Consider the following 27,614-nt stretch of genomic DNA (forward strand, 5'->3'; position numbering starts at 1 on the left):
TTTCAAAAACACGTAGTTTCATGAAAAATGAGAGTATGATTATGAGATGAGTTCATCAAATCTAAAACTGATAGCTCTAATTTCGTATGTTTGAAAGTTAAAATCCAATCCACTCTCAATGAAAAAACTTAACGTGTGCTCTTTGGGATGCTCGTTCCATCCATAACAATTCCTTTGAAATGGGAAACAACATTCATGTGTTTGATTCCTTAGAACCAAGACCAACTTTAATTTTAAGAGTCTTTTTTTTTTAATCAGCAAATATTATTAAACGTCATCTCCGTAAAACGCAAGGTATGGACGAAACAAGATACAAATGGTGTCGCAACACCATAACCACCATACAAGCCCCTGAAGATAACCCACCAAAACACATCACCACCTAAGACAGACACCTTAACAGAAACAAACACACTAAACACAACATCCACCCCCACCCATCGTCACTACTCACCCCCAAAGAACACCTCTCAAAATAAAACAGTCAGACTTCAACACCCAAGCTGAGCCACTATATATCGAAAAGCTCCTAACCGAATGAACATGCAGCTTCCACAACCTCTCCACCTCCAATCCACCGAAAGAGCACAAAAACAAAAGCCCAAAAACCAACTTGAGCCAAAGAGATGACTTCCGATCTCGAATCAAAAGTGATCAGCCCATCAGACTTTAGAACAAAATTAGTAGGGCACCCCTCGCCCCCGGTACATCAGAGAACACCATATCAAGTCAAACAAGATTGCTGCTAGTCACCAACTTCCGATCTCGAAGCAAAAGTAACCGGTCCACCGAAAACCAACACAAAAGGCAAGACAAACGACATGATAAGAGTCTTTAATGATGTGGAATTTACAAGTATGAACCGTATCAAACTCATTTGATGTTGATGAGAGCTCCCGTCATATAGATATTCACCTTCTAAAGTTGATACAACTTCTATTGCATTCTAGCTCCTCTGAATTCTCAGCTGCTTGTATATATCTACATTTTGCTGTAACTCTAAATTATAAAATAAATAAATAAGACTCTCAAGAGCAATTGACAAGTTAAATCCACCAAATTTAAAGTAAGTCAATTCCTTACAAGAGAAGACAGACTATGTCATTTGTTCAAGATATGTTTTGAATCCTAAGTTCATAAGCTCAAGATATGCCATGCCTCTTGTCTTCAACTTCCTTAATACTTAACAATTTTAAAATATCAAATTCACTATTTATTCACCTAAAAGATGCAAAAGAGGTAAATAAAAGACCATACCACCATTCTTGTTAAAAAAAATAGTCCACCAATTCAAAAAACATGGAAATTGTTGTTTAAACATTTATTATTTATCATCAAAAAATCTAAAATCAGCCAACAAACAACAAAAACAGAAAGTACACGAGTACACTGATTCCCAAACTATTATCTTTGTTCCTTTTTAATTGTCACTTTTTAACATTTTACATAAATTAAGACAATCAATAAATGTTACTATTTTTGATACAATTATTTTTACTTTTACTATAATGGCCTTATTAATTTAATATTTCATTTCATATGTTTCTCTTTCGCAATAAATATCTAAGGGTAATATTGGTAAAACAACATTTAATGTTGTATTGAACTTTGAAAGTGACATTTAAATAGAAATAAAAATTTTCTCCAAAAGTGACAATTAAAAAGGTACGGAGGGAGTATAAACAATGACCGCATAATACTAAACGAACCTAAAAAATACAAATAAGAATCAAAAATATTTTTTTCAACAATGCTCCAATTATATGCCAACCAGCCTCATGACTCCACAAGTAGGCTGTGTTTGGTAACACAAAAAAGCTAGCTTATAGCTTGTTCGACAAGTTTATAAGATTGTTTTGATAGAATGAGATGTATTTGGTAAAAAGCTAGCGTTTTTTGAGCTTTTAGCTTTTTACATTTTCTTCCATTTTTAACCTTTAACATTATTTTTTTATAAAAAAAAAAAAAAAAAAAACTAGCCATGTTTAAAAATAAACTACCCACATTTAGGGATACCGCTGCAGTACCTTGCTCTTTTATATTTGTTTTATGTTTGAGACGGTTTTGTTATATTCCTAATTACATATTTAGCATTTTTTTTCTTTTCGAATATTTACCATTTTAAATAAAACACACAAATTTTTCAAAAGTAAAAACTAAAACATACAATTTTTCATAAAAAAAAATTGAAAGATATGATTATGAAGTTGAGAAAATTTAGTTAAAAAAAATATTTCAATGAAGTTCATATTTCAAGAGGAAAAATACATAAATATATTAGTTAAAAATGTTTATACATATAACTTATATAAATTAAACATACATATACTTTTATGTCATTTCATATTTATTAATTACTTCAAAAGTTGGTTTTACCAAACACTTTAATTTCAATCAGCTAATTTTTCAGCTATTAGCTATCAACCATCAGCAATAAGCTAACTTTTCGACTATCAGGATGCTTATAGCTTAATTTTACCAAACACATCCGTAGTACAAACAATACATTCACTGTCACCGCATCCTCAAATACTCACATGTGCACTAACATCGATATTCACCATAGAAGGAATTCAACATGTGCTCTTTGTGATGCTCGTTCCATCCTTAACAAGTCTTGTGAAATTCTTAGAACTAGGAGCAACTTTAAAAGTAAGAGTCCTTAATGATGTAGAATTTGCAAGTATGAACCGTATCAAACTCATTGCATGCTGAGAACCAGCTCTAACATGGATATTCACAATCTGCAGATTATTAAGGCAATAACTATTGCATTCTAACTCCTCTGAATGATCCGACACTTGTATGTTACAAACATCCACGAAACTCTGAATTGTAAAAATTTAAGCGTCAAAATACAACAAGAAGAAATAAGCTAAGAAGCTTAGGTAATCATGTTTACCTGTATAACAAGTTCAACCAAGCCAGAAGCACATTGGAGTGCACTAACAATATACAAAAGTTCTCCTCTATCATTGAAATTCACATTACCCAATTTCAGATACTTCATGGAGCTGAACGAGCTTTTTAGCAGCGTTTGAGGAATGATATTTGCATACTGCATCTATGCATATGAAAAATAATAACTTTCAGCATATATATTGGATTGGACCATCGATCAAAATTCAACATTGCTTCTCTTTTAACTATACAAACTGCAAGGCCAGGCAAGATAGAAGTGTGATAATAAGTCAAATATAAATTTGAACAAATCCATATATGTCAACAGAATATTATGCTTTGTTTAATACCAAACTAACATGTGAGATAGAATCTTACCCAACTGAAAATAATAAATATACAATCTATAGTGATGTTTGTTTTCTAACCTTGTAAACACCGAGTCATGGACCAATAGAAAGCCTTTGAATGTTTTTTGGTAAACTTTTGATCAAACCAAATACATACGCATCCATTAGTAGCTTTGAGTGTAAGATCAATCAAATTAATTGCTTTCTTGAGACAAATTGACTTCATCTCTTGATGAAATTGTAGCAATAAGACTTTGAGAGTAGTAACAGAAATATCAAAATATTCAAAACCTTCACAAAATTGAATGCTGAGCTTTTCAAGTAATGGACAGCCAGAAATAAGACCCTCAAGTGCACCGGACTCGAATGTAACATTAGATAAGTGAAGATTAAGCAATCTTTTAAAGCCTCAGAAATCATGTGGAATTGACAAGTTAAATCCGGAAAATTTGAAGTAAGTCAACTCCTTACAAGCGAGGACAGTATATGGCATTTGATCGACATGTGTTCCGTAGTTCAAAAGCTCGAGATGTTTAATATCCCTCCTAGACAAGAACGGAATCCACGTACTGAGGAATTCAATTATGATCTTGAAATTGTAGTCATAAGGTATGAAAAGATGAAACTTATGTATCGGACCGTTGTGTTGCATAAGAACATCTGTGATGATTTTAGAAGCTACAGGGCCAGGGTAATCGAGATCCTTGTACTCGTCAAAATAGTCTTCACCAAACCAAAGTTGTGGGGCTGAAGTTCACATATACCTCCAATTTTTTGACAAAATACTAGTCCTAACTAGGTCTTTGATGTACAAGCGTGCTAGGATATCATCAATAACATTACATGGTAAGTCACTGATTCGATCAATGTGATCATGATTGGCCTTCTTGTTAGACAGAGTCATAAGGTAACTACAAATTCAAGCAAGCACAAGTGTAAATATTACAATCCACACTACAAAGATCTGAGTATAACTTGAAGTTGGTACTAAAAAGTTTGAGTTGTAAATTAAGTTACAGAAATTTCAAGACTCAAGTCAAGCATGTTGGAAAGATTCAGACTTCGATGCATGCATGAGTCATGTTTTAGAAGTTTGAAGATGCAGTGGAGTTTCAAAAGCTTCAACCATAGAAATTTCAGAATAGTCAATACAAAATCTTTCTTACTTTAACGAGCAAACTAGGAATTTTAAAAAAATAAATAAATAAATTGTATCCGGTCTAAGAACCGACCCGTTTAAAAAGCCAGAGCAATAAACTAGAGCTCATTAAAATTGGCACCGGAATTCAAAATTGAGACTATAAGAAGAGCACATTCCAATGTCTCAAACATATATAGTTGCGCCAACCCATGTGGGTTGCATGCTATGAGAAGTGAATGTGAGGCACGGATACCAACGGATACGACACCGACACTGAAACATAGCTAATCATTTGAAAATAACATTATTCAGTGTAATTGTAAGTGTCGGTGTCGTGTGTCCGAAACCGGGACACACCTAGTCGGAGGAGTGTCTGTGCTTCATAGGATAGGATGTAACTAATTTCGAAAAGTGAAGTAATTTCAGTGCACTGATAACAGATCATGGTTATCAATCCTGATACAAAAAGTAAGGATTGGATGAAAAGTAAATGAAAGAGTAAAGATTTGTGATTTTCTTACAGTTGAGAGTGAGACAGCTCCGGCGATGGGTGGTGGCGGAGCTGCTATCCGGCCGCCGTGTAAATGTCCAGACAACACAAGGGTCTTTACGTATCCGGGTATCCCTATCTTTATCAGACACGAAATGGAATTGGCTTTGTATTGAAGGGACCAACATGCCCTGCCCTCATTTAACTGTTGGGTCCAATTTCAGAAAATGCAAAAATTGGTGACTAAAATTGCAAAATTAAAAAATGTGAAGACCAAAATATAAAACTTATGAGAAACTTCTTGATCGCTAGAGTGCGTTTGGATGAGAGATTGTTTTGTAGTGTAATGTTTTAAGAGCATTTAAATCTTTTTAGATAAATTTAAAAAAAAAAATTGAAGGAGAAAATAAAGTTTTAGATAAATTTCATTGTTTGGATGATTAATGTGGATAAAAATTTATAAATCCAAGTTAAATTTATAGAATATCAAATCATATCTAAAATCATGAATTTCAAATTTCTTCATTCATAAATTTTTTTCAAAATTTCCAACTTAGTCCTCGTAATCTTCATATTGGCTCCTATAAATTTTAAAAAATTACTAATTAGCCCCAATATTTTAAAACATTACGATTTGGCCCTCAAAAATTTCAAAATAAAAAAATGGCCCCTAATTTTTATTCCATAATTTGAAAATTGACCCTAATTTTTCAAGTTTCACCCGAAAATTTAAAATTTATAAAAGTAACGCAAAATATTAACAAATAGATTTTTTTATTACTCTATTCAAACAAAAATATTTATAAATGAAAACAATTCAATTGAATTGTTTAAAATTTTAGCTTCTTTAAAAATTTCCAATTACTTTATTCAAACACCTTCTTATGTTATTATTTGCAAATATCATCATTACAATTTTGAGACCAATCAAAGTCACTCGGAAGCATATTTCCTGCTGTAACATCAGCAAGATGCTGTAAAGCGTGTGAGCCGTCCGATCAAAGATAAGTGGTTGAGATCAAACTGTGTTAAAGCTAGCAGAATAAATATGAACCGTTGGATCAATGTTTTATGACTGAGATTGACCGCTGCGTGAAGCAATTACAACAGGGGATCCAGGTCCAAGTCACTCAAGTGTTTTGCAAATATGTGACACTTGATCATATACTGTGTTACCTCCTTACATCCGAGTTGGGGGTTGGGGTTGTTGGCTAGATTTTTTTTTTTGTTTATATATATATATTTTTTTTGTGGTGGCCGGAGTTTGAATCCTAGACTTTACATATATTATGCATTATTCATATCAATTGAGCTAAGCTTACATGACGTTTATATTTATACTAATTAGCTATATAGGGAAATAAAATTTTAGGGAGCTACAGGGACAAAAATATAAATTTTTCGCTATGGCTTATGAGAGACATCTACGTGTACATGAAATTGTCGAAGTCTAAATGGGAAGTGTCATCTTATCTTATGTTTACTAAAGTCAGATGAGAAGATTGCACTTTTGTTTATGCTTTTGTCCATTAGAAGTTTTTGCATCAACAGCATGTACCCATTTAGAAGCTTACCGTGATATATTATCTAGCTCCCAGGGCCCCTCGGAGTCTTCTTCAACAAATGTTCTGAGTACATTATTTTTATTTTTTTAAAAGGTTCTGAGTACATTATTATCTATATGTACATTCTCCTTCGATCAGTTTTTGCATATTGATATTGGTTTAAGGTCTTGAACTCAGGTTTTCAGGTGAAATTGTGCCGTTAAACCTTTTTAGATGAAAACAATTATAGAAACATAAAAACATATATCATATTTGAATCCACTGATTCAATAGGGATGCAATGAAAGCTAATATGCACGACCAAATAAATTGTGCAAATCACACGAATCCATAAAAAAAGAGTGAGCTTGCCATTCAAGGTGACAACTAGGCTACCCATGAAAGAATGATGGGTAATTTACCCCAACCAATACACATTAGCCACATAAGCACATATTCATGAACTATCTTGACCCCACAAATAAATTGCTCATTTTCATTGGTTGGTGGGTAAATTACCCACCATTCTTCAAAGGTAATTTAGAAAAAACCGCCATTCAATTACTGTGCTTTTTAATTCTCATATGCCCAACAATATTTATGACTATCTTTCCGTCTCTCTGATGTCTTCCATTGACGGTAGTTACCAACCTCTATATCGTGACTTTTGCGAGTTCATGTTTGCTCCATTTTGGTTTGCTCAATTTATCCCATTTCAATCATAGATGTATGACATGTGGCAAAAATAAAATCAATGGTTGTGATTAAAAGGTTTGAAAAAAACATTTGTTTGATGAATAACAAATCCCACGAGCGTTTCCTCTTCTGTGGACAACAACACGCATCCACTGTCCTTTCCTTCTTCCTCTTCCCATAATCACCGCCGTCTCTCCCTCTCGTCGTCGGCGCCGACGCGGCTCTATCCTTTTTTTGCTGCACATCGTCTGGCCAATTTTGGCCTTATTTACTTTATACAGATCCATGAATCCCTTGCCAAAATCACATTCCTTCTCAACCAAATTGAATAACAAATCATATGCTAATTTCATGATTCAGTTTCTTCTTCTTTCACATCGAATTTCCGTTCAGCTCATGTTAAAGAGATTGGAGACAAAGATCTTTCTCTTTAGCCGTCGGATCTGTGTTGTTCCACTTCTTCAATTTCTCTCTTGATTTGATTTTTGAGTTGTGGAATGTGGTTCTCTCCGACGACGTTGCGTTGTTTCGCCGCCGCTTTAGAACGGTAGCCGGAAGAAGAGTTGCAGCGGTGAGTATGAGAAGAGGAAGAAGAAATGTGCGCGTTGTTGTATCTGATAAAACGACAGAGGAAACGTGCGCGTGGGTTTTTCTATTTATCAAACAAGTGTTTTTTCCAAATCTTTTAATCACAGCCATTGATTTTATTTTTGCCACATGTCATACATCTATGACGTGAAATGGGGTAAATAAATTGAGTAAACATAAATGGAGCAAAGATGGACTCGACTTTTGCTTGGTTTTTATATTCACTTCGTCTTCTTTTCATTTTCTTTAATTTTGCATGGAATATGAGCAAGGAAAAGAAATTCAATTCACCTGCGGTTCTTTAATTATGTTATTTTACACATTTCTAAATGATATTTTTATCAGGAATACTAAATTGTACCTTTTTTTTTTCTCACTTATCCAAATCATTCACGTCTTTTTAAAATTGCGGTGTTTATCAACCTCTATGTTGACCTTTATCTTTTCTCTTATTTTTCTTGTTAACATCTTGTTTGATGATAAATACCAGCAGTCCAATTGTTTCTTTTGAGGGTTCAATAGTTGTTTGTTGTGCTCAGGTGTTTTTGTTTTTGTTTACCTAACAAATTGTAGGCTGTTTGAAGCTTCGTGCTTATTCGTGCATCAAGAGTGTCGTGCTATATAGCACCACTCGAGATGCAATATCTATAACATTTGATAATAAATCCTATTTTGGAGAATAACAAAGCAAAGACAACATAGAATTGTGGTGTTGAAAACTAAAAAAATTATTAATTACGTACAAAATAAAGGATTTAATGCGTATTTTTTATGATGTCCGTTCCATACGAGACAAGTCTTGTGTAATGTTTAACAACATTGGTGCGTGTGATCTCGTATAACCAAGATCAACTTCAAAAATAAGATGTTTAACATTGCAAAATTTGCAAGTATGAACCATATCAAACTAAATTGACCCTTACAAACTCATAGCATGTTGGTGTACCTACCTAAAACATAGGTATTCATCGTATGAAGTTGATTAAGGCAACAACTATTGCATTTTGACACTGCTTTGAATGGTCAAGACAATTGTGTAGTATCTACGTAGCTTTTACTCTCCATTATAAAAAGGGTTTTGTCAACGAGTGTCTCTGAAACACTCTTTAAGAATTTCAAAAAAAGAAATTATTTTATAAAATAATCAAGTATTTCGATTTTCAATGCATTAATTACACATGTTTTCATAAAAAATTATCTTTTAGAAGTCTTAAGAGTGCTCGGGAACACTCATTAACATTTCCCTGTAAAAATAGAGTCAAAATACGACAATAAGAAACAAAAAGGTAAGTAGCATAGATATTATATGCATGTATGAAAATATTAATCATTTTTCCTCAACTCAAATTTACCAAAAGTCAATTTTACACAACTATCCAAACATAAATTGATAAAAATAAAATAAAATAAAAATTCATGAATGTACGTGTCCGTAAATACAAGTGTTTGCTTGATATCGCGTTAAGTTTGGCAAAATCACAATGAATCTATGATTTTACAATAGCTACAATTTGTAGCTTTGACAAAATTATTGTGCCACCATGATTTTGTTCAAGCCACCATTATATCAAATATGCACTAAAATTGTAAACAAAAAAAAAATGCACTAAATCAATTTACGCTCAACTTGCTTTCAATCAAAAATACGTTTAATAAAATTGATTACGAACCATAGCTTCAAATTAGAACCAAGTTTTATATAAAAGCGGTCAAACATGTAAAATCAGTTGTTTGTCTATGGAATCACTTTTGAGTCTCCTAAAAATGAATCCAAAATAATTGATGGTTTTATGAAATTATTTTTGATTAAAAATTGAATAGAAAGTAATTAATATTTGAATAAATGTAGAATATGAGATCGATAATAGATATTAGGGGGGGAAATTGAGAGAAAAGTTAAGAATCGTACATAATTTCAAGTTTGAATCCAATATATTCTGAACATTTAAACTTGTCCAACTCACATTTAGTTGTATGCATCAAGGAGCAAAGGTCATCAAAGTTACAAGAATTATACCTCTCATTTCATTACTGTAGGTATAATTCTTAAATTACAAACACCATGAACCATAAAGTCATCTTGATGACTGTAACAAAACTGAAAAATACATAATTCTTCTTATATGATGTAATATCACATATATAACACCAACCAAGTTAACAAAACTTATATCCTCAACTACTTTCACAAAACAGGCCTTTCAGCAGCTTTATAGAGTCTTTGCTTGCTTGCTTGCAGCACAAAGCATTTGATCTACATTTACCTTGTCCATCCTCCTCCTCTTCCTCTATTTCTTCCTCTTCCTCTTCCTCTTCCTCTATTCATCTGATACTCATTATTGCCATAATGATTTTCAGGGCTCTTAGACCATGACATGTTGTTTTCTCTCCTTCTGCTATATCCATCCCATGTTCCCCAATTCCCACTCCCACCATTTCTTCCTTGTTGGTACTTGTTATGCAAGTCACCACCATAGTGCTCCCTCTGAATCCACCTCTGAGAATCATTGTGACTATTTTGCCAACCATATTGTTTTGCATGTTCATCAATTGGAGGAAGATATTGTTCCCAAGAGTTTGTTTCATTATTTTCATGTTGATTTGATTCCCATCCCTGACCAGCATAATTTGGCTCAGAAGGCTTTCTAACTTCTTCTTTTTCTTCTTCGTCCCCCCATCCTGGACCTGAAAAGGAATGACTCAAGAGAAAAGAGCTACTGAGAATCACGGCCTCCTCGCCTTTTTCTTCTATGTTGCGGCGGGCTACTGCTTCTCTTTCCACATCCAGATATAGTTCAGGATCAATAGTTGCATTCCAATCTACATCATCGAGGTATATGTTAGGATCAGGCAATGGTATGTCACAGGGAAGGCCGTTGATCTCAGCCCAAAACCTGTTTTTTGCATTGTTGAATGCCTCTTTTACAGCAGAGTCATCCCAGTTTACCACATTGGGATGTAGAGACATATACCTCTTGACTTCTATTAGCTTTCGCCATGGAACTGCACCAATCGAAGCACAAAACTTCTTTTCCCACAAAGGCACTGCTTGATACCTGTGAACCAAAAGGAATCAGATGATAATTAAAGATTAACCTATTATCACGATGAGATTGCCTGCCACTAAAGAGTGACTCAAAGTCTAAACAAGTTTAAATACACGATTTTCACAATAAGAAATCCAACAAAAACATGGTTAATAAAAATAAAATGAATACAATTCATGAGAGAATGTATATGAGAAACTAACATGAATACATAATATACAGAAAATCTGAAGTAGTGAAAATTCAACGACCTCACACATCATACCGCAATCTCAATCTAACCAATAGATACCTACTTGAACATCGCCAAAATCAATATATTTTCTGATCAAATGTAACCAAAAATCAATATAATTTCAGGTACATAAGATAGACTAATAAAAGGAAATTTAGTTTTCTTACATTACTCAATTTCAATGGCGATCGCTGTCTAACCAATATTAAATACCTAGACCAACATTGTTGAAATAGAGGAAACTGAGACATATGATGAAACCGTGTGTTTAAACCAGACATCGGATTCGATGTTATATAAGCTCAAAACAATAATTGCACAAAATAAACATAGGCGATATTGTCCGTATTTACATGATATGATATGCCTATACAATAAATCATAGTAATCACACAATCCATAATATTATTAATAAGTAAATGAAAGGATAGTGATTAGCGTGATTTTTCATGTAACCTTACTGTTGAGAGTGAGTCGCTGCAAATGTACGGCGCCATGTTTATGTTTGTTTGTTGAAAAGTTCACACAAACAAACGTTTTAGTCCTTGAGAACAAAATTTGACACTAGAGAAAAATAAAAGTAATTTTTATTTCGTGAAAAGTAAAAGTCAACTTAACCCTTATGTGAATCATCATCAGAAAAAAAAAAAAAAAAAAGAATTAAATTCTAACCATAGTTCTTTAAAAAAAAAATCTAACCATAGTTTTTTTTACAAGAATTCTAACCATAGTTAAAAAGAGATAATTTCCCTTAAAAAATAGAGATAATTTATTCTCCCACAATAATAATTAATTAAAGGTGACAACTAGGGTACCCATGGAAGAATGGTGAGTAATTTACCCCCAACCAATACACATTAGCCACATAAGCACATTTTTAAGTGGTATCATGAACTATCTTGACCCCACCAACAAATTGCTCATTTTCGTTGGTTGGTGGATAAATTATCCACCATTCTTCAAAGTTAATCTAGAAAAAACCGTAATTAAAAAGAAATAATTTGGTCCCTCGGCATTAGGTTTGTGTCGAAATAAACACATTTGCACGATTAGAGCTAGTTTTTTCAAAAATGCCGTTAGTAGGAATCAATTTTGAATACCTTCAATATTAACATAATTTTTTTTTTTTTGAGGGAATGTTAACATAAACTTGAATTTGGTGTTTTATCAAAGTTTAATTCTACTTATTCATTGAAGCATGCAAGTTTATTCAAGAATTACTTTTTGGCCTAACCAACAAGTTGCGTAAACCCCCACATCTAGGTTATTGGTAATTGCATTTTACACTTTTTTGCATGAAAATGATCAAGGTCATTTTTCGTTGGGAAATGTTAACTAGTGTCTCCGGAGCACTAGTTAAAAAGATAAATATAATATTATTTTGTATTGAAAGTTGTGCTGTCATAGCATTAAAAGTTTAAAAAGTATCATTTTTGATATAAAATTTTCACTTTTAACTCCCTTAACCAGTACCTTTGGGCACCGGTTAACATGACCCTTTTTCTTTTGAGTGATAGGTCACTTGGCTAAATAAAGCCAACACCTTAGTGAGAGTGATCACTTTGTTTCCATTAGGTCGGAAAATTTGATCATTTTTATTTCTTGAACTTTTTGTCCTAGGATAGGAGAGCATCTATTATGTTAGAGTTTCGTTCAAGTTGAGAAGATGAAGGTTGGTTCTATATTTTGAAAACCCAATGAGAAAAGTAATATGCAATTTGGTAGTTGTAAATAAAAATAAAAAGTTAAATGTTTGTTTGACAACACAAATAAAAAGAAAAGGAAGGATTCAGGAAGAAAAAAAAAATCTTAAAAGAGAAAAGTTGTCAAGCATAAGAAAATCGCTAAAAAGAATAAAATGGAAGTTGTAAAGAAAGGAGAAGAGTTTGTAATTTGTAAATAGATGATAAACAATAGATGTTCTTTAATTTTTAGGGCTTCTTGAATCCAGGAAAACAATAATTGTTTGTAGCCTCACCAAGTTACCACCCTTAATAAAGACCTTAGTGATCATGACTATAAATGCATACTTGACTATTGTGCTTAGATGTATTTCAAAATATAATTGGTGTATTGTATTTCCTATATTGAGAGAAACACCAACCATTGGGTATACAGTTGTACGAATTGTGATTATAAATGGACTGACTATGGGTTTGAAAATTTGAGAAATCATACTTTGAACAAGTAGTTCATTCATATTCATGTTTTGATTCAACGATATTCATGAGATTTGATTTCTATATTGCATTTTGATAAATCATGCAAACTTTTGAAGAATAGATTTAAATTGTTTTTGATTCATGACAAACCCTAGAATAAATAGTGCACTTTGGGATTTTTTAGGTTTATGCTTTGAACCTATTTTTTTTTTTTTTTTTTTATGATTTTTGTTGAGGACAAACAAAGTTTTAAGTTGGAGAGCATTAATAAGTGTCAAATAGACATTAATTTACCTATTTGTTTCATGGTACTTATTAACTTATTTTTCAAGAATCTTAATACTAAAAAAAAATCCAAATTCATGTAAATATGTTATAACTAGGTCCACATCGGATTCCTTGTACTTTAATTCATTTCCAACTATGTAGTTAAATTGAGCAAGATGGTGAAAAGTGTAAGCAAAGAGCTTAAAGCAAGCATATCAAGCGAGCATATTAATGGCCTAGTGACTCAAGTTAGAAACTTCTATTTTAAAACAGGAAAAATCATCCATTTGAAGAAATGGCTCACTCAACGAGTAATGGTGGTTTAAGTCCCATATGGATGAGCTAACAGAAACTAATTAGTGAGGCAACATTTATTCATCCAACAAACATGTACTCGCCATGGCCGGTCCAACATATTAAGTGGCTTAAAATAAAAATTATAATGTGTCCATTAAAATTATTATTTTTTTAACAGAATATTTATATAAAATCAATTCCGTGGAGACCAAAATTTGAATTCATGCTGAAGAGTAATTGAGACTTTTTTCATAAACAGCTAAGATATGCAAATATCTACTATAATTTATCTATCATATAATATACTTATAACTAAATTAATTTTTTAAAGACCTATTTTTCCACCCAAAATTTTGAGGTCTAAAGCCCTTAGGCCGGCCCTGAATAGAGGTTTGCAACCTCATTTTTCTGCATTCTTTGATTTAGCAAGCTTACAGAGAGGGGGCTTAGGAGAGAAAAAGAGGAAGAAAAAGGGTGAATAATTAAAGGCTTGTAGATCAAGTTGTAAGTTGTTTGATGCAACATGTCGTACTTTTTCCTCTGTATAGTAAGTTATACATTATGTGTAACTATTTTTTCCTTTGTATAGTAAGTTATACATTATGTGTAACTAATTGCTCTTTGTGTTGAGATTATGTGTAATTGGTCAAGAATCTAATGTAAATATTTGTTCAGATCAGTTATACATAAATCATATTTTGTTAAATCAACGTCTCTTTGTCTACACTAATGCTTTTTCGACATGCAATCTGAAATTGATTGAAAGTGGTGGAATGGAATGAAACGGAGTGAAATAGAGTTATGTTCCATTGTTTGGTTTTGCAAAAAATTGATGGAATAGAATGGACCTCATTCCATCCAATACCACTCATTCATTCAATTTTTAATCCCTCCCAAACTGGGGTGTATGCAATGGAATGGAACACATTAATAATTCAATTACAATTTTATCCCAACTTTTTCTATTTCATAAATTGCTCATTCTTCACTCTTTTCTTCTCTTCAAGGAGCAAATATCCCGGTACCAATGTCTGCATCAAGAAGCAAATATCACACAGACAAGAATAAAACAGTTTAGCTTCATTTAATTGTAATTGCATATTTTATATTTCAATAATACCAGTACTAATGTACTTAATCATGGCTCAGCATAAAAACATTTCATACACTATAAATTACACCAATAGAGCCATCTGAATTTTACAAAATAAACAAAAAAGCCATACTTCTTATATGATATAATATCACATATATAATATACCTAGATACAAAATTTATATCCTCGGCTACTTTCACAAAACTGACCCTTTAGCAGCTTCATAGGAGTCCTTGCATGCAGTCCAAGGCCCTTGATCTTCATTTACCATGCACCAGGAGTAGCTACCTTTTCCACATAAGAAAAATTTCCCCTCCTTCCTCCTCCTCTTCCTCCGCCTCTTCCTCCGCTTCTTCTTCTTCCTCTATTCATCTGATATTCATTAGTACCATGATAATGTCCGGGGTTATTAGACCACGACATGTTTTCTCTCTTTCTGTTATATCCATCCCATGCTCCCCAATTTCCATGCCCGCCATTTCTTCCTTGATACTTGTTATGCAAGTCAGCACCATATTGCTCCGTCTGATTCCATCCATGATAATCATTTTGGCCATTTCGCCAACCATATTCTTTTGAATGTTCAACAACAGGAGCACGATACTGTTCCCAAGAGTTTGTTTCATTATTTTCATGTTGGTTCGATTCCCATCCCTGAGCAGCATAATTCGGTTCAGAAGGCTTTGTTACTTCTTTTTCTTCTTCGTCCCCCCATCCAGTAGGTCCCCATCCAGGACCGGAAAAGGACTGATTCAAGAGAAGAGAACTACCAAGAATCACAGCTGCCTCGCCTTTTTCTTCCATGTTACGGCGGGCCTCTGCTTCTCTTTCCACATCCTGATAAAGTTCAGGGTCCACACTTGCATTCCAATCTACATCATCAATGTGAGTGTCGGGATCAGGCAATGGTATGTCGCAGGGAAATTCGTTGATCTCAGCCCAAAATCTGTTTTTTGCATTGTCAAATGCCTCTTTGACAGCAGAGTCGTCCCAGTTTACCACATTGGGATGCAGATACATATACTTCTTGCCTTCTATTACCTTTCGCCATGGAACTGAGCCAACCGATTCACAAAACTTCTTTTCCCACAAAGGCACTGTTGGAAACCTATTATCTGCGAACCAAAAGGAATAAATAGAATCAATTGATAATTTAAGGGATAACCTATAATCACATCGAGATAGCATGACACTCAAAATGTATTCTAGCATAGTGTGGCAAAAGAGTGAAAAACATGTAAAGCTTTTGGAGAAGAATAAGTACTTATTTATTGAATGGTAAAACCTAGACAGCTTTAGTTCAAAAACCGAAACAAATTGGGTTTTTACATAGAGGAAGGTCCAAAGGATCAACCACTAAGCTTTCCTATTCAATAACTGAATGACGTAAGGATATTTTGAAAAGTAAATACGCCTCCAAAAGATTTAATTAGTAGATACCTAGACATTTTCAGTACACGACATACCGAGTTAGTGTAAAGAAGAGTGTAGTTAAATAAACAGGAAATTTAAGTATCTTTGGATTATGCTATTTCAATTCAATGATGTCACACATTATTGGGGGATCTGATTCTTACCAATAGATACCTACTTGAACATTGCCAAAATCAAGACCATTTTCATATCAAATTTAACCAAACTTAAAATGGTTTCATGTACAAAAGATAGACTAAAGAAAGGAAAGTTAGCTTCCTGTAAGCATCTTCAATTTAATGAGGTAGAGTTTTGTTTACAATGTGTCATATCAAGATTCGATTACTAGATATTCAATTAGAAATAACATAACTATAGACAAAATGAAATCAAAGCACAGCACAAACAAAAGTGAATACAGAACATAATCTGCATAAGATCCAACACAAACAGAAACATAGTTATCTATCAAACCTATACATTTCAATAATTAAATGACGTAGGGACCAACCAACCTGATGAACATGCAAAACACCAAAAACAAGAAATTACAACCTAACAACCTACCAACCAAAGAAATGACAACAATTCATGTCCTTCTTGAAATTTCCTTCTACTGCTGTTGACAAGGAAATGAAACCTAAACCCTACATCATATTTTACAACATTTCATGTCCCTATCACATGAGTCACACACACAAACAACACAAACAAGTACAAAATACATGTTCTAAGCCTCTTCTCACAAAAGAGGCATGCTTTTCATATTGAGACCATCAAACCAAAACTCATCCTAAACAAAATTAAAATAAAATTTAAAATATATTCTTCAAACCTACCACTAGCACAAAACCAAAATTGTTCAATCAAAACCAGCCAATTTTTAAACCAACACCCCAATTGAACATATTCAAAAGTAGGGTGATCATAATCAAAGTTTTAAAAAAAATTCAACTGGCTGCATCAACATGTATGTGACACCAATTATTTTCAATCAATGATCATGATATGTATATCAATTCTACTATACCTTAAAACAAATTAAGAGAAAAACAGTTTCATAAAAACATGAAGAGTAATCCATGCAACAACTGAACAATGAATAAAATTGAAGAAAGAGAAAAAATGGAACTAACCCAAAGGTGGCTTTCCTTTATAGGACGAGGAGGATTTCCAGTGACCCACTTGATGATGATTACTGATCCCTTGGTTTTTTCTCCAATTATCCATTTCAATAATCAAAAGAAAAAGACCCAGATGAAGTGATTCAAAAAGCTTTATCGAAAACAGAGAAAAACACACAATTAAATAAAAAAATAATTAAGAAATTTTGTGAAAGGGGATTTCAGATAGAGAGAGAAAGAGAAAGACACAGATTTCAGAGATAGATTTTATGAAGATGATGAGAAGAAGGAATTAGAGAAAGAAGAACATGATGATGATGATGTTGGAACAAAAACAAGGACAGAAGAAGCGTTCCGAGGTTGTTCTTGCTTCCACAAGATATATCCATACGCATTGTACTTGTTTTGTATTTATAGCACATGCCACATGTTTTGTTTTTTCACTTTCCTTTTGTTTTTGTCTTTTGCTTTTTCTTCCACTTCATTCACATTTTACTCTTTTCAGTGGATATAAAATTTGTACTTAAATTGCTAATCGTGGCTTAAAATAGTATAATCTCTCATTTTTTGAGAATTAACAAATATATCTGTGAAATTTTGAAATTTTTTTTTTTTTTTTGTCAAGATTTCGAAAATATAATCTATTAGCTAAAATAGCCATTAAATATATTAAATAACTCTTGCTATAAAAAATTGAAACGACCTGTCTCAAAAAATAAAATTGAATGATATTTATTATAGTTCTTAATTTTATGTTGATCTAACTCTATTTTTTTCACTTTACTCTTTAATTTTTTTATCTCAATATCAAATCATTGTATATCTTACCGGCAAAACAGAGGGCACCAACATGATCTAATGATAAATGAAGAGGGATCAACTTACTTCATGAGTAATCTTATTTTATTTTTCTTAGAGAACTTATTATAACATGAGATTTGACTAATCCAATTGTTTAACAAAAAGTTCTCAAATAGATCAACTTTATAAAATTTGACGCTTGTAATCATAAAATCGAAAAGTAGGCTTTTACTTGTATTTAAAAAATAAAATAAAATAAAAACTTTTTTTAATAACTTTGTGTAGAGTTTCAAATATTTATAAATAAATTTGTAAGTCCTCGTGAGCTTAACTCAGTTCGTAAGGACAATGCATAATATATGCAAAGTATGAGATTCGAATTCCAGACAAAAAAAAAAAAAACAAATTTGTAGAGCTTATCTACTCAATAAAAACTAAGCAATTTTTTTTACTGTGGTTTATCTATTAAATTATGGAACAGGTTGGCAGATGTTTTGCTGCTCCCCATTCAATTGACTAATTTTGAGGATATCTTGCAAATATGTGATAGAGGTTGGTCCCAACAGTGCAAAGTGGTAATTCAGGCGGCAATTGTGAATATCATATGCTCCATTTGGTACAGAAGAAACCAAGCTAGATTTCAAGATAAGTACATTCACTACCAACTTATCATCAACAACATAATAGCCTCAGTTAACAGGTCTGGCTACTACACTCTAAAATCCTCATCACCTGACATGAGAGAGTTTAGGATCTTGAAGAGCTTCAGAGTTCCAATTCACCCTCCTAATGCTCCAAAAATCAAAGAAGTCATCTGGTGCCCTCCAATCTTCCATTGGATAAAAGTAAATACTGATAGGGCGGCTTCAAAACATCCCCTTAATGCTTCTGCAGGTGGGCTGTTCAGGGATAAAGGTGGAAATTGTCTAGGTTGTTTTGCTCAAAACCTAGGTAATGTTAGTTCTTTCTATGCTGAATTATTGGCTGCTATTCTAGCTTTAGAAATTGCTCAAAGAAAGGGGTTCAACTATCTCTGGCTTGAAACAGACTCTCAACTAGTTTTCTTGGCCCTTAAGACTTCTGCAAATGTTCCCTTGAATATAAGAAATAGATGGCATAACTGTTTATCTTTTGCTAGAAACATTCATTTTACTTTTTCTCATGTGTACAGGGAGGGAAATGTTTGTGCTGATGGTTTAGCTAATTTAGGTCTCACATTACCTCCTAACTCTCTTAATTGGTTTAATTTAATCCCTGATGGGATTAGGGGGGAGTACAATAGAAATAGGATGGGGTTACCTAATTAACTACAGGTTTGTAAATTTCTGAAAAAGGTTTCGGCCTAGTCCCCCTTTTCTTTTATGTACTCCTTTGATTTTGTTTTAATGAATTTTAAATGATGCTCTCTACATGCTAAAAAAAATCTACTCAATAAAAACTAGTATTTCAATGGTTAGATGAATAAAATCAAATGTTTCTCCCTCATGCTCTTTTTTAATATTATTTTTCTATAGAAACAAAATATTTTTCATCATATAAAATTTAATAATAATGTCTGTCAAAAATATATATAATAATGTTCTTTCTTTTAAAAAAATTTATAATAATCTATCCTTTTTTTCTTTAAATTATTATTTCTTTTCATTTTTTGCTTTATGCTATTTCTTTATTTTCATTTTTATTTTTGGAATTATTTTCATTTCTCTGTCTGATTTACTTTTAATGTTATTATTATTTAAGAAAAATAATTTAATTTTTCAAAAAAAATTAATAATTTAAATATGCATTTATTTTTAGATTACTTTTTATCATTATTTGTGCTCGTACGATATTTTGAAATCGAGAAAAACTCAAACTCATGACTAATCTCAATCAAAGAGGAGAAAATATGTCAAATTAGAATGGATTCGGGGTGCCACAGATATGAAGTTTTTGTTATGCCTAAGCATGGAAAACACATATGTCTAAATGGGGGGCTTTCCAAACCTTTTTGGTGTCCCTCTCTTCACATGATAAACCAAGTTTGTGTTGTAAGCTTATTGCATTATCAAGTGAAGTTACTGTCCCACCAGATGAAGAGCAACCACTATGTTAATATACAACTATGTTCAAAGACCCTACACCTACTTGCTCCAATGCTGTTAATATACTTGGTTGTGATAAAAAAATCATTAAAAAGTAATGTGGAAGAAGTGGTAGACTACATAAAGAATCCACTGTATGCACAAAGGAGCAAATATAATCAAAGAGTGAAGAATGAAAAAATTTAACCTTATTTAACTTAAATTGCAGATTTCTTATTTCAATAATATCATTACTAATGCACTGTATCATAGATCACCATTAATACTGAAAAAACCATTGTTCTTATATGATATAAATCTCACATAGGAGTCCTTTCTTGCAGTCCAAAGCATCTGATCTTCATTTACCATGCACTAGGAGTAGTTACCTTGTCTGCATAAGCAAAATTTCCCCTCCTTCCTCCACCTCTTCCTCTTCCTCTATTCATCTGATAGTCACTAGTGCCATGATGATATCCAGGGTTCTTAGACCATGACATGTTGTCTCTCCTTCTGTTATATCCATCCCATGTTCCCCAATTCCCACTCCCACCATTTCTTCCTTGATACTTGTTATGCAAGTTGCCACCAAAGCGCTCCCTCTGAATCCGCCTTTGAGAATTATTCTGCCCATTTTTCCATCCATATTCTTTTGCACGTTTATCAACAGAAGCCCAATAACGTTCCCAGGAGTTTGTTTCATCATTTTCATGTTGGTTCAATTCCCATCCTTGAGAAGCATAATTTGGTTCAGAAGGTTTTCTTACCTCATCTTTTTCCTCTTCGTCCCCCCATCCAGTAGGTACGATTCCAAGATCGGCAAAGGACTTCTTCACTAGGAGAGAATTATCGATAATTAGAGTCACGTCGCGTTTTTCTTCCATGTTGTCACTGGCCTCTGCTTCACTTTCCACATCAAGATAAAGTTGAGGGTCGACACTTGCGGTTGAATCCACATCGTCGATGTGAATGTTAGGATCAGGCAATGGTATGTCGCAGGGAAAGCCGTTGATATCAGCCCAAAACCTGTTCTTAGCATTGTCGAATGCCTCTTTGACAGCAGAGTCGTCCCAGTTGATCACTGTTGGATGCAGAAACATAAACCTCTTGCCTTCTATTACCTTCTTCCACGAAACTGAGCCAACCGTAGCACAAAACTTCTTCTCCCACCAAGGCACTGATGCAAACCTTTTGGCTGCAAACCAAAAGGAATAAATAGAATAAATTAATAACTAAGGTGATAACCTATTATCACGTCGAGATTGCATGAAACTATAATGTAATTCTAACATAACGTGTCAAAAGAATGAAAAACAGGCAAAATTCATGGAGAAGAATAAATACTTATTTAATGGTCAGATCTAAACGGATTTAATAAAAAATCTTAAACATCTGGCTTTTTACATTGAATTTGTACCACTTACCGAATCGAATTGCAGATCGTGTGACTATGGTAAAAAAAATAAAAAATCAACTGCTTGGTTTTTGTATTAATCAATTATTGAATGACTTAGGGATATTTTAAATGTGCATCCAAACGATTTAATTGGTAAATATAAATAAGAGTGTAGTTAAAGTTCATGTCCTTAGTGACACTCTCTTCAATTATTCAGCCTATTGGTTACTTGAGTTGAAAAGGAAATGGAGACCTAAACCCTATCATATCAAATAATATATATATATATATATATATATATATATATATATATATATATATATATATATATATATATATATATATATATATATTACAAAACACAAGTTCTAAGACTTTTCTCACAAAAGAGGTAGGGATTCAAAATGTTTAAAAATCCATCAAACCAAAACTCATTCCTAAGCAAAATTAAAATAAAAATCCAAATCTAAATACATTTTTTAAACCTGTGACTAGCACAAAAGGAGTAATACATCACAGACTCAAAATGTATGTGACGTCAATAATTTAAAAAAAAATTGTTAACTTGTGTCTTTAAACCGCATGTTTAAAAATTAAATATAAAAATACTTTCTTGAAAAAAATATTTATTTTTTTTCAATGGTTTTTTCTAGATTACCTTTGAAGAATGGTGGGTACCCCAATCAATGAAAATGAGCAATTTGTTGGTGGGGTCAAGATAGTTCATGGATACCACTTAAAAATGTGTTTATATGGCTAATGTGTATTGGTTGGGGTAAATTACCCACCATTCTTCCATGGATACCCTAGTTGTCACCTTTTTCAATAGAACACTTATCTTTTAATTTGTTTTTGTGTCATTGTCATTGGAAGGAACAAGTTAGCATGACTTTTATTTGAAAACATTGATGGTGATATGCATATCAATTCAAGTATGCCTTAGACATAAAAAAAAATAAAAAAAATTGATCCATGCAATGTAACAACTGAAGAATAATCAAACCAAAGGAAAAGAGAATAATAAAATCAAAATAAACTAACCCAATGGTGGTTTTCCATAGGATGAGGAGGATCTCCTCTGACCCACTTGATGATGATTGCTGATCCTTTTGTTACTTCTCCTCCAATCAGCCATTTCAAGAAGCAAAAGATCACACAAAAGGGAGAAGAGGTAATTGAAAAGAGAGAAGACCACAAAATTGAATAAAAAATGAACAAACTTTGGGAAAAGGAATAAACAGACACAAATTTCAGAAAAGAGAGAATGAGAAAAACATGATGATGATTTGTGCTTGTCTATGTATTTATAGCACATATTTTTCACTTTCCTTTTGTCTTTTTCTACTGTTTTACTTCATTCACATTTACTCTTTTGAGTGATTAGGAAAATTTGTATAATATTGGTAACCATGTCCATGGCTTAAAATGGTATAGTATCTCATTTTTTAGAATTAACAAAAATATTTATGTGAAATAATGAATTTTAAAGTATTAGCTAAAATATTCATTTTACCAACTTTTCATCTAAGAAAGATCTTTTTCTTTTAAATGACAACGGTTAGTATATATGTTAATTTTATTTTTTTTGACAAAAGATTTAAAATATTCATTTTACCAACTTTTCCTCTAAGAAAGTTCTTTTTTTTTTAAATGACAACGGTTAGTATATATGTCAACTTTTTTTTTTTTAATGACAACGGTATATATGTTAATTTTTTTTTTTGACAAAAGGTTTAAAATATTCATTTTACCAACTTTTCCTCTAAGAAAGTTCTTTTTTAAAAAAAAAAAAAATGACAATGGTTAGTATATATGTTAATTTTTTTGACAAAAGGTTAGTATATATGTTCATTGTTTTTTTTTTAAGAAATCAAAATGAAATATATTATCACAGGGTGTTTCCACTCGCATAAGGTGCGCAAAAGAAAGAAACACCACAAATATTTACAAAGTTACAACAATTGATGACAGAAAAGCACCATCCAAAAAATAAAACAGTTACCAAAGAATACCCATGCAAAAGCAACGGATTTTTCCACCAATCTATGTAACTATAAACGAAATCCACCTGTTTAGATTTCAACCAAAGGAACGAATTAAGTTTAATTTTATCAATCAGAACAAAAGGAGCGGTTACCGTATTTTGGAATATACGGTTGTTCCTTTCTTTCCAAATCATCCAAATAGTTGCAAACCAAATTATCCTGAAGTATAAATGAGAAACTCTTGGCATGTCAGCCATTTTGGTAAACTGAATAAAATGTTGTCGAAGCTCACTAGAAGGCACTGATGAAATACAAAGCCAATTCCTCACAAGAGACCAAAGTGAACCAAAAATATTGCAATGTAAAAAGAGGTGTGTAGCGGATTCAATGTCAACGCACCCACCTACACACGCCGCATCTGTTGAGAGAATAACCCCCCAATACGGCAGGTTGTCTTTAGTAGGAAGCCTGTTGTGAAGGAGGCGCCACACCAACACGGAAACCTTTGACGGAATATGTTTATCTTGCTACGGGTGTGGCCTTGTGTCCACTTATCGTGTCTTTTGTTACCATGTGTTAACTTTAGTGTCTTTTTTTAGAGGCGCCAATCATATGTCTAGACACGTACAACGCATGCTTTCTTGCTTATTAGAATAATAGCTCACATCATAACTCAAATGATGAAAGTATTTATGTCACTAGTTTCATATAGTGAATAAATGATAATAGAATGATAAAATGGATTGGGTTTAAGGTTGTCTGCGGTGCGGTTCGGTTTCGAGGCAAAAAAATAAATAGATTTTAAAGCTTGAGATATTTACGGTTTGGCTTGGATTTTTTTCTCTTAAAAAAACTGATCATATCCAATTTAATGTGGTTTAAATTGGATCAGTTTTCGGGTATGTAATCATATGTCACGTCTATAATCAAATGAGTTTAGAATCATAACTCAAATGATTAGTAATTGCATGGCAATTTTGAAAGGATTAGTAAGTATAGGAATGAAAACTCAAGTGAGTCCTATTTATAGGACTAAACACATATATTTAAGTCTTTGAAAAATTATTTTGATACTCTATCCTATAAAACTGTTTTATGTAAAATTTTTAAAAGGAGCTTATTTTATGTAAAATTAAAATGCCTCAATTTATAGATATTGTAAATATATATACTCTGGACTCTTAATTGACACTACGAGATACTCACTAACATTCAAACACAAGGTAAGTCCCTAAAGAAATCAAAGTAAGTGAGGGCACTAATCTAACATTGGATTTTGTTTTTGTAAAAAGAAGTCTGATTTAAATTCAAATACAAAGTCATTGAGCATAATATTTTTTATTCGTTTCATGTTTACAATTTCAAAGACTTCTATGTAGATATGGTCTACATGATCTTGGTGGAAATTGCTTACTTTCATATTATGGAAAATAAACATCAGCTGTAACGTTGGGGTTTAGTATGAGAAAGTAAAATTGTTTCCCACCATGGTAAAGTTAATTTAAACGGTTATATTAAATATAGAATATAGTCTTATCATACACTCTCAACACCAGAATTTTTTGTCACTATCTTCCACAACCATCACTCTCCTCTCCTTCATCCCCACCAACCCATAACCATCAACACCATAATAACCATCGTGATTTTTCTTAAATTCCCAACTCTCCTTACTTTTCTAATTCTTCTAAAGCTCTCTGTGACCTCACGACAACCAACCATCTCTCTCTATATAACTTTTCTAGATGAAATATGAAGCTCTTTTATGCAATTCTTAATTCCTCAATCATCTTCTTATTCTTCAGTCTCTCTTTTTGTAACAAAATCTCAATCCTATATTTTACTACTTGTTGTTCTCATAACTCAATTTTCTTGTTATTTAATCTTTTTTAATTTGATTTGATTTGATTCTTCTCACTTGAATCTCACGATAATAGAAGGTAAAATAAGGTAATTTGATTTGTTATGGGAATTAAATAAATTGGATGTGTGAGAGATGAATGTTGTTGTTGTTGTTTTCATTGAAAAAACTCGTCAATATTTGTTCTCTCATATCCATTTTCGTTTTCCAGATTAAAAAAAAGATTTGTTTTTTTTTTTTGTTTTTTTTATCTTTAGGCTAGTTCAAGGCAAGAAATAACTATCACACTTATAATCTATACATATTTTTGTTTTGGAGATCTGATTTTATTTGAATTGTTTGATTTTTGAGACTAATGAGTTTTTATATTTCAAGTTGAAAGATTGGATATGACATTGAAATGAGAGATGGTGGAGAAGAGTTGGGAATATAAGAAAAATCACGATGGTTATGATGGTGATGGGTTGGTGGGGATGAAGGAGAGTGATGGTTGTGGAATAGTGACAAAAAATTATGGTGTTGAGAGTGTATAATAAGACTATGCTCTATACTTAATCTAACCGTTTAAATTAGCTTTCCCATGGTGGGAAACAACTTTGCTTTCCCATACTAAACCCCACCGATAAAGAGGGTTGGGGAAATAAATCGGAAAACTAAGGTCAGATAGTTTTCACGTGAAACCTGTTTTTGAAGAAAAAGGGAGAAACCAAGAGAAGAGGAGAACCAAAGAGGAGAAGCTTTCTATCGATTAACCTAAGGTAAGGGTGGGACTAACTTTCTCTAATTCTAAGTGATATAATTCTGAAAATCGAATTTAACAAGTTGTAGGTTGTAGTTTTGGAAATTTGGGAATTAGGTTTAGAAGTTGGAAATTGATTAATTTAAGAGTAGGAATATGTTGAATTGACGTAGAAATAGTGTCCTGACCTTAAATTATTCATAGAACAAACATTAGAATCAGTTTTAAGGTTAGAGTTATGGAATTAGATGGATTTTTGCTAAAACTGTGTTCTGCCCGTAGAGCAGATCGTCATCGCTCATCATAGCGAGTAACTCCTCTCGCCTCGTGAGTGATGATCTTCATCGCTCGCCTCGCAAGTGAACCCAGTTGTCGCTCGCCATAGCGAGTTACCCAGTGAGAAAAACATGATTTTGTGAATTAACGTTTTGGGTCAAATTTTAGACGGTTTTGAGTGCCTTAATATGTTTAGAAATGATTAGGCAAATTTTTGGATTAAATTTGGACTGAAGAAAGTTAAAAATGGGATTTTTTAGTGAAAAATGTCAACCGCACAATATGTGTGCTCTTGCTACAAGCCTATAACCACATTCTGACCCTTCCTTCACTTTTTCCATTTTCTTAATACGTTTTCCATGTCTACATTATATACTTTCCTTTATCCTTTGTCATTTCCTTTAATTTAAAGTTATTTCACGTGCACTTTTTTTTATGAGTGTTATTCTAGTGTATTTTTTATTTCACTTTTAGAAGGATTACAAATGATTCTCAAGATGTCGAATTGATTTGTATGCTTGATTGTTGTAGAATAGAATTGGTTCTGTCTCCAAAATTTATTCTACTTAAAATTAAGATTTGTAGTTTTTGATTTTAGAATTGATTTTCACAAATAAATTTATAATTCAATTTACTTTTATATAAATGTATCCAACTTATAGTCAGAATTACTTTTAAGCAAAATAAATTATATTAAAATCAATTATCTTCACCGCACAACCAAACACACACTTAATTTCTTTGATATTTAAAGTAATTATTATTAATATTTTACTCACGATATTTTGAATATATTCAAAAGTATTCGTATGATCCCAAAAATGAAGCCATTGGGGAAGTTCTAAAATTTCAACACCAAGATAAAGTGATGATCATGGAAGTTACTTGCACAATTAATATATTTATAGCATAATAATTCATAAAAAATTTAGCTTATATACAATTTGTGAAGATTAGGTTGAGTAATCAAATATGAGATGAATATGTATGCATGTAAACTTTTGAGTGGAATATTTTTTTTTAATATAATATTATAATTATTAATTAAAAGTTTAAAAGTCTAAACCCCTGCTCTAGAATCCTAGCAACGTCACTGATGGAGGAGAGAATCCTAATCCATTTTGATACTTATCCTTCGCAAC

General features: G+C 32.4%; 3 protein-coding genes and 1 long non-coding RNA gene across 4 annotated transcripts; all 4 read right to left on the minus strand.

The window, feature by feature from the left end:
* Nucleotides 1-2,385: 2,385 nt before the first annotated feature.
* LOC11415043 (uncharacterized) lies at nucleotides 2,386-5,067 on the minus strand. Its single transcript, XR_005643259.1, has 4 exons — nucleotides 4,914-5,067; nucleotides 3,280-4,162; nucleotides 2,903-3,155; nucleotides 2,386-2,828 (listed from the first exon to the last, which is right to left on the minus strand). It is a non-coding gene; the product is annotated as an uncharacterized lncRNA (long non-coding RNA).
* Nucleotides 5,068-10,012: 4,945 nt separating this feature from the next.
* Nucleotides 10,013-10,678, minus strand: LOC25499011 (uncharacterized; the record flags this gene model as incomplete). Its single annotated transcript, XM_024771043.1, has 1 exon — nucleotides 10,013-10,678. A coding segment is annotated over exon 1 (666 nt), but the record flags the coding sequence as incomplete, so codon positions are not given.
* Nucleotides 10,679-14,801: 4,123 nt separating this feature from the next.
* LOC11415353 (uncharacterized) lies at nucleotides 14,802-17,754 on the minus strand. Its single transcript, XM_003625039.4, has 2 exons — nucleotides 17,364-17,754; nucleotides 14,802-15,929 (listed from the first exon to the last, which is right to left on the minus strand). Exons 1-2 carry the CDS (start codon nucleotides 17,455-17,457, stop codon nucleotides 15,079-15,081), a joined length of 945 nt encoding a protein of 314 aa, XP_003625087.2. The 5' UTR covers nucleotides 17,458-17,754; the 3' UTR covers nucleotides 14,802-15,078.
* A 2,826-nt stretch (nucleotides 17,755-20,580) lies between these two features.
* Nucleotides 20,581-22,746, minus strand: LOC11420154 (uncharacterized). The gene is made up of 2 exons (XM_003625040.1): nucleotides 22,653-22,746; nucleotides 20,581-21,410 (listed from the first exon to the last, which is right to left on the minus strand). The coding sequence occupies exons 1-2, from the start codon at nucleotides 22,744-22,746 to the stop codon at nucleotides 20,581-20,583; spliced, it is 924 nt and encodes a 307-aa protein (XP_003625088.1).
* Nucleotides 22,747-27,614: the final 4,868 nt, after the last annotated feature.

The sequence above is a fragment of the Medicago truncatula genome, chromosome 7 (assembly GCF_003473485.1).
Source record: "Medicago truncatula cultivar Jemalong A17 chromosome 7, MtrunA17r5.0-ANR, whole genome shotgun sequence".
Taxonomy (NCBI): Eukaryota; Viridiplantae; Streptophyta; class Magnoliopsida; order Fabales; family Fabaceae; genus Medicago; species Medicago truncatula.

Bases quoted from the DNA above. Each gene is read 5' to 3' on its own strand.
- LOC11415353 (XM_003625039.4), bottom strand. From the start codon at position 17,457: ATGGATAATTGGAGAAAAAACCAAGGGATCAGTAATCATCATCAAGTG. The intron at 15,930-17,363 runs GTTAGTTCCATT...TTTGGTTCGCAG, and splicing joins TAAAGGAAAGCCACCTTTGG to ATAATAGGTTTCCAACAGTG.
- LOC11420154 (XM_003625040.1), bottom strand. From the start codon at position 22,746: ATGGCTGATTGGAGGAGAAGTAACAAAAGGATCAGCAATCATCATCAA. The intron at 21,411-22,652 runs GTTAGTTTATTT...TTTGGTTTGCAG, and splicing joins CTATGGAAAACCACCATTGG to CCAAAAGGTTTGCATCAGTG.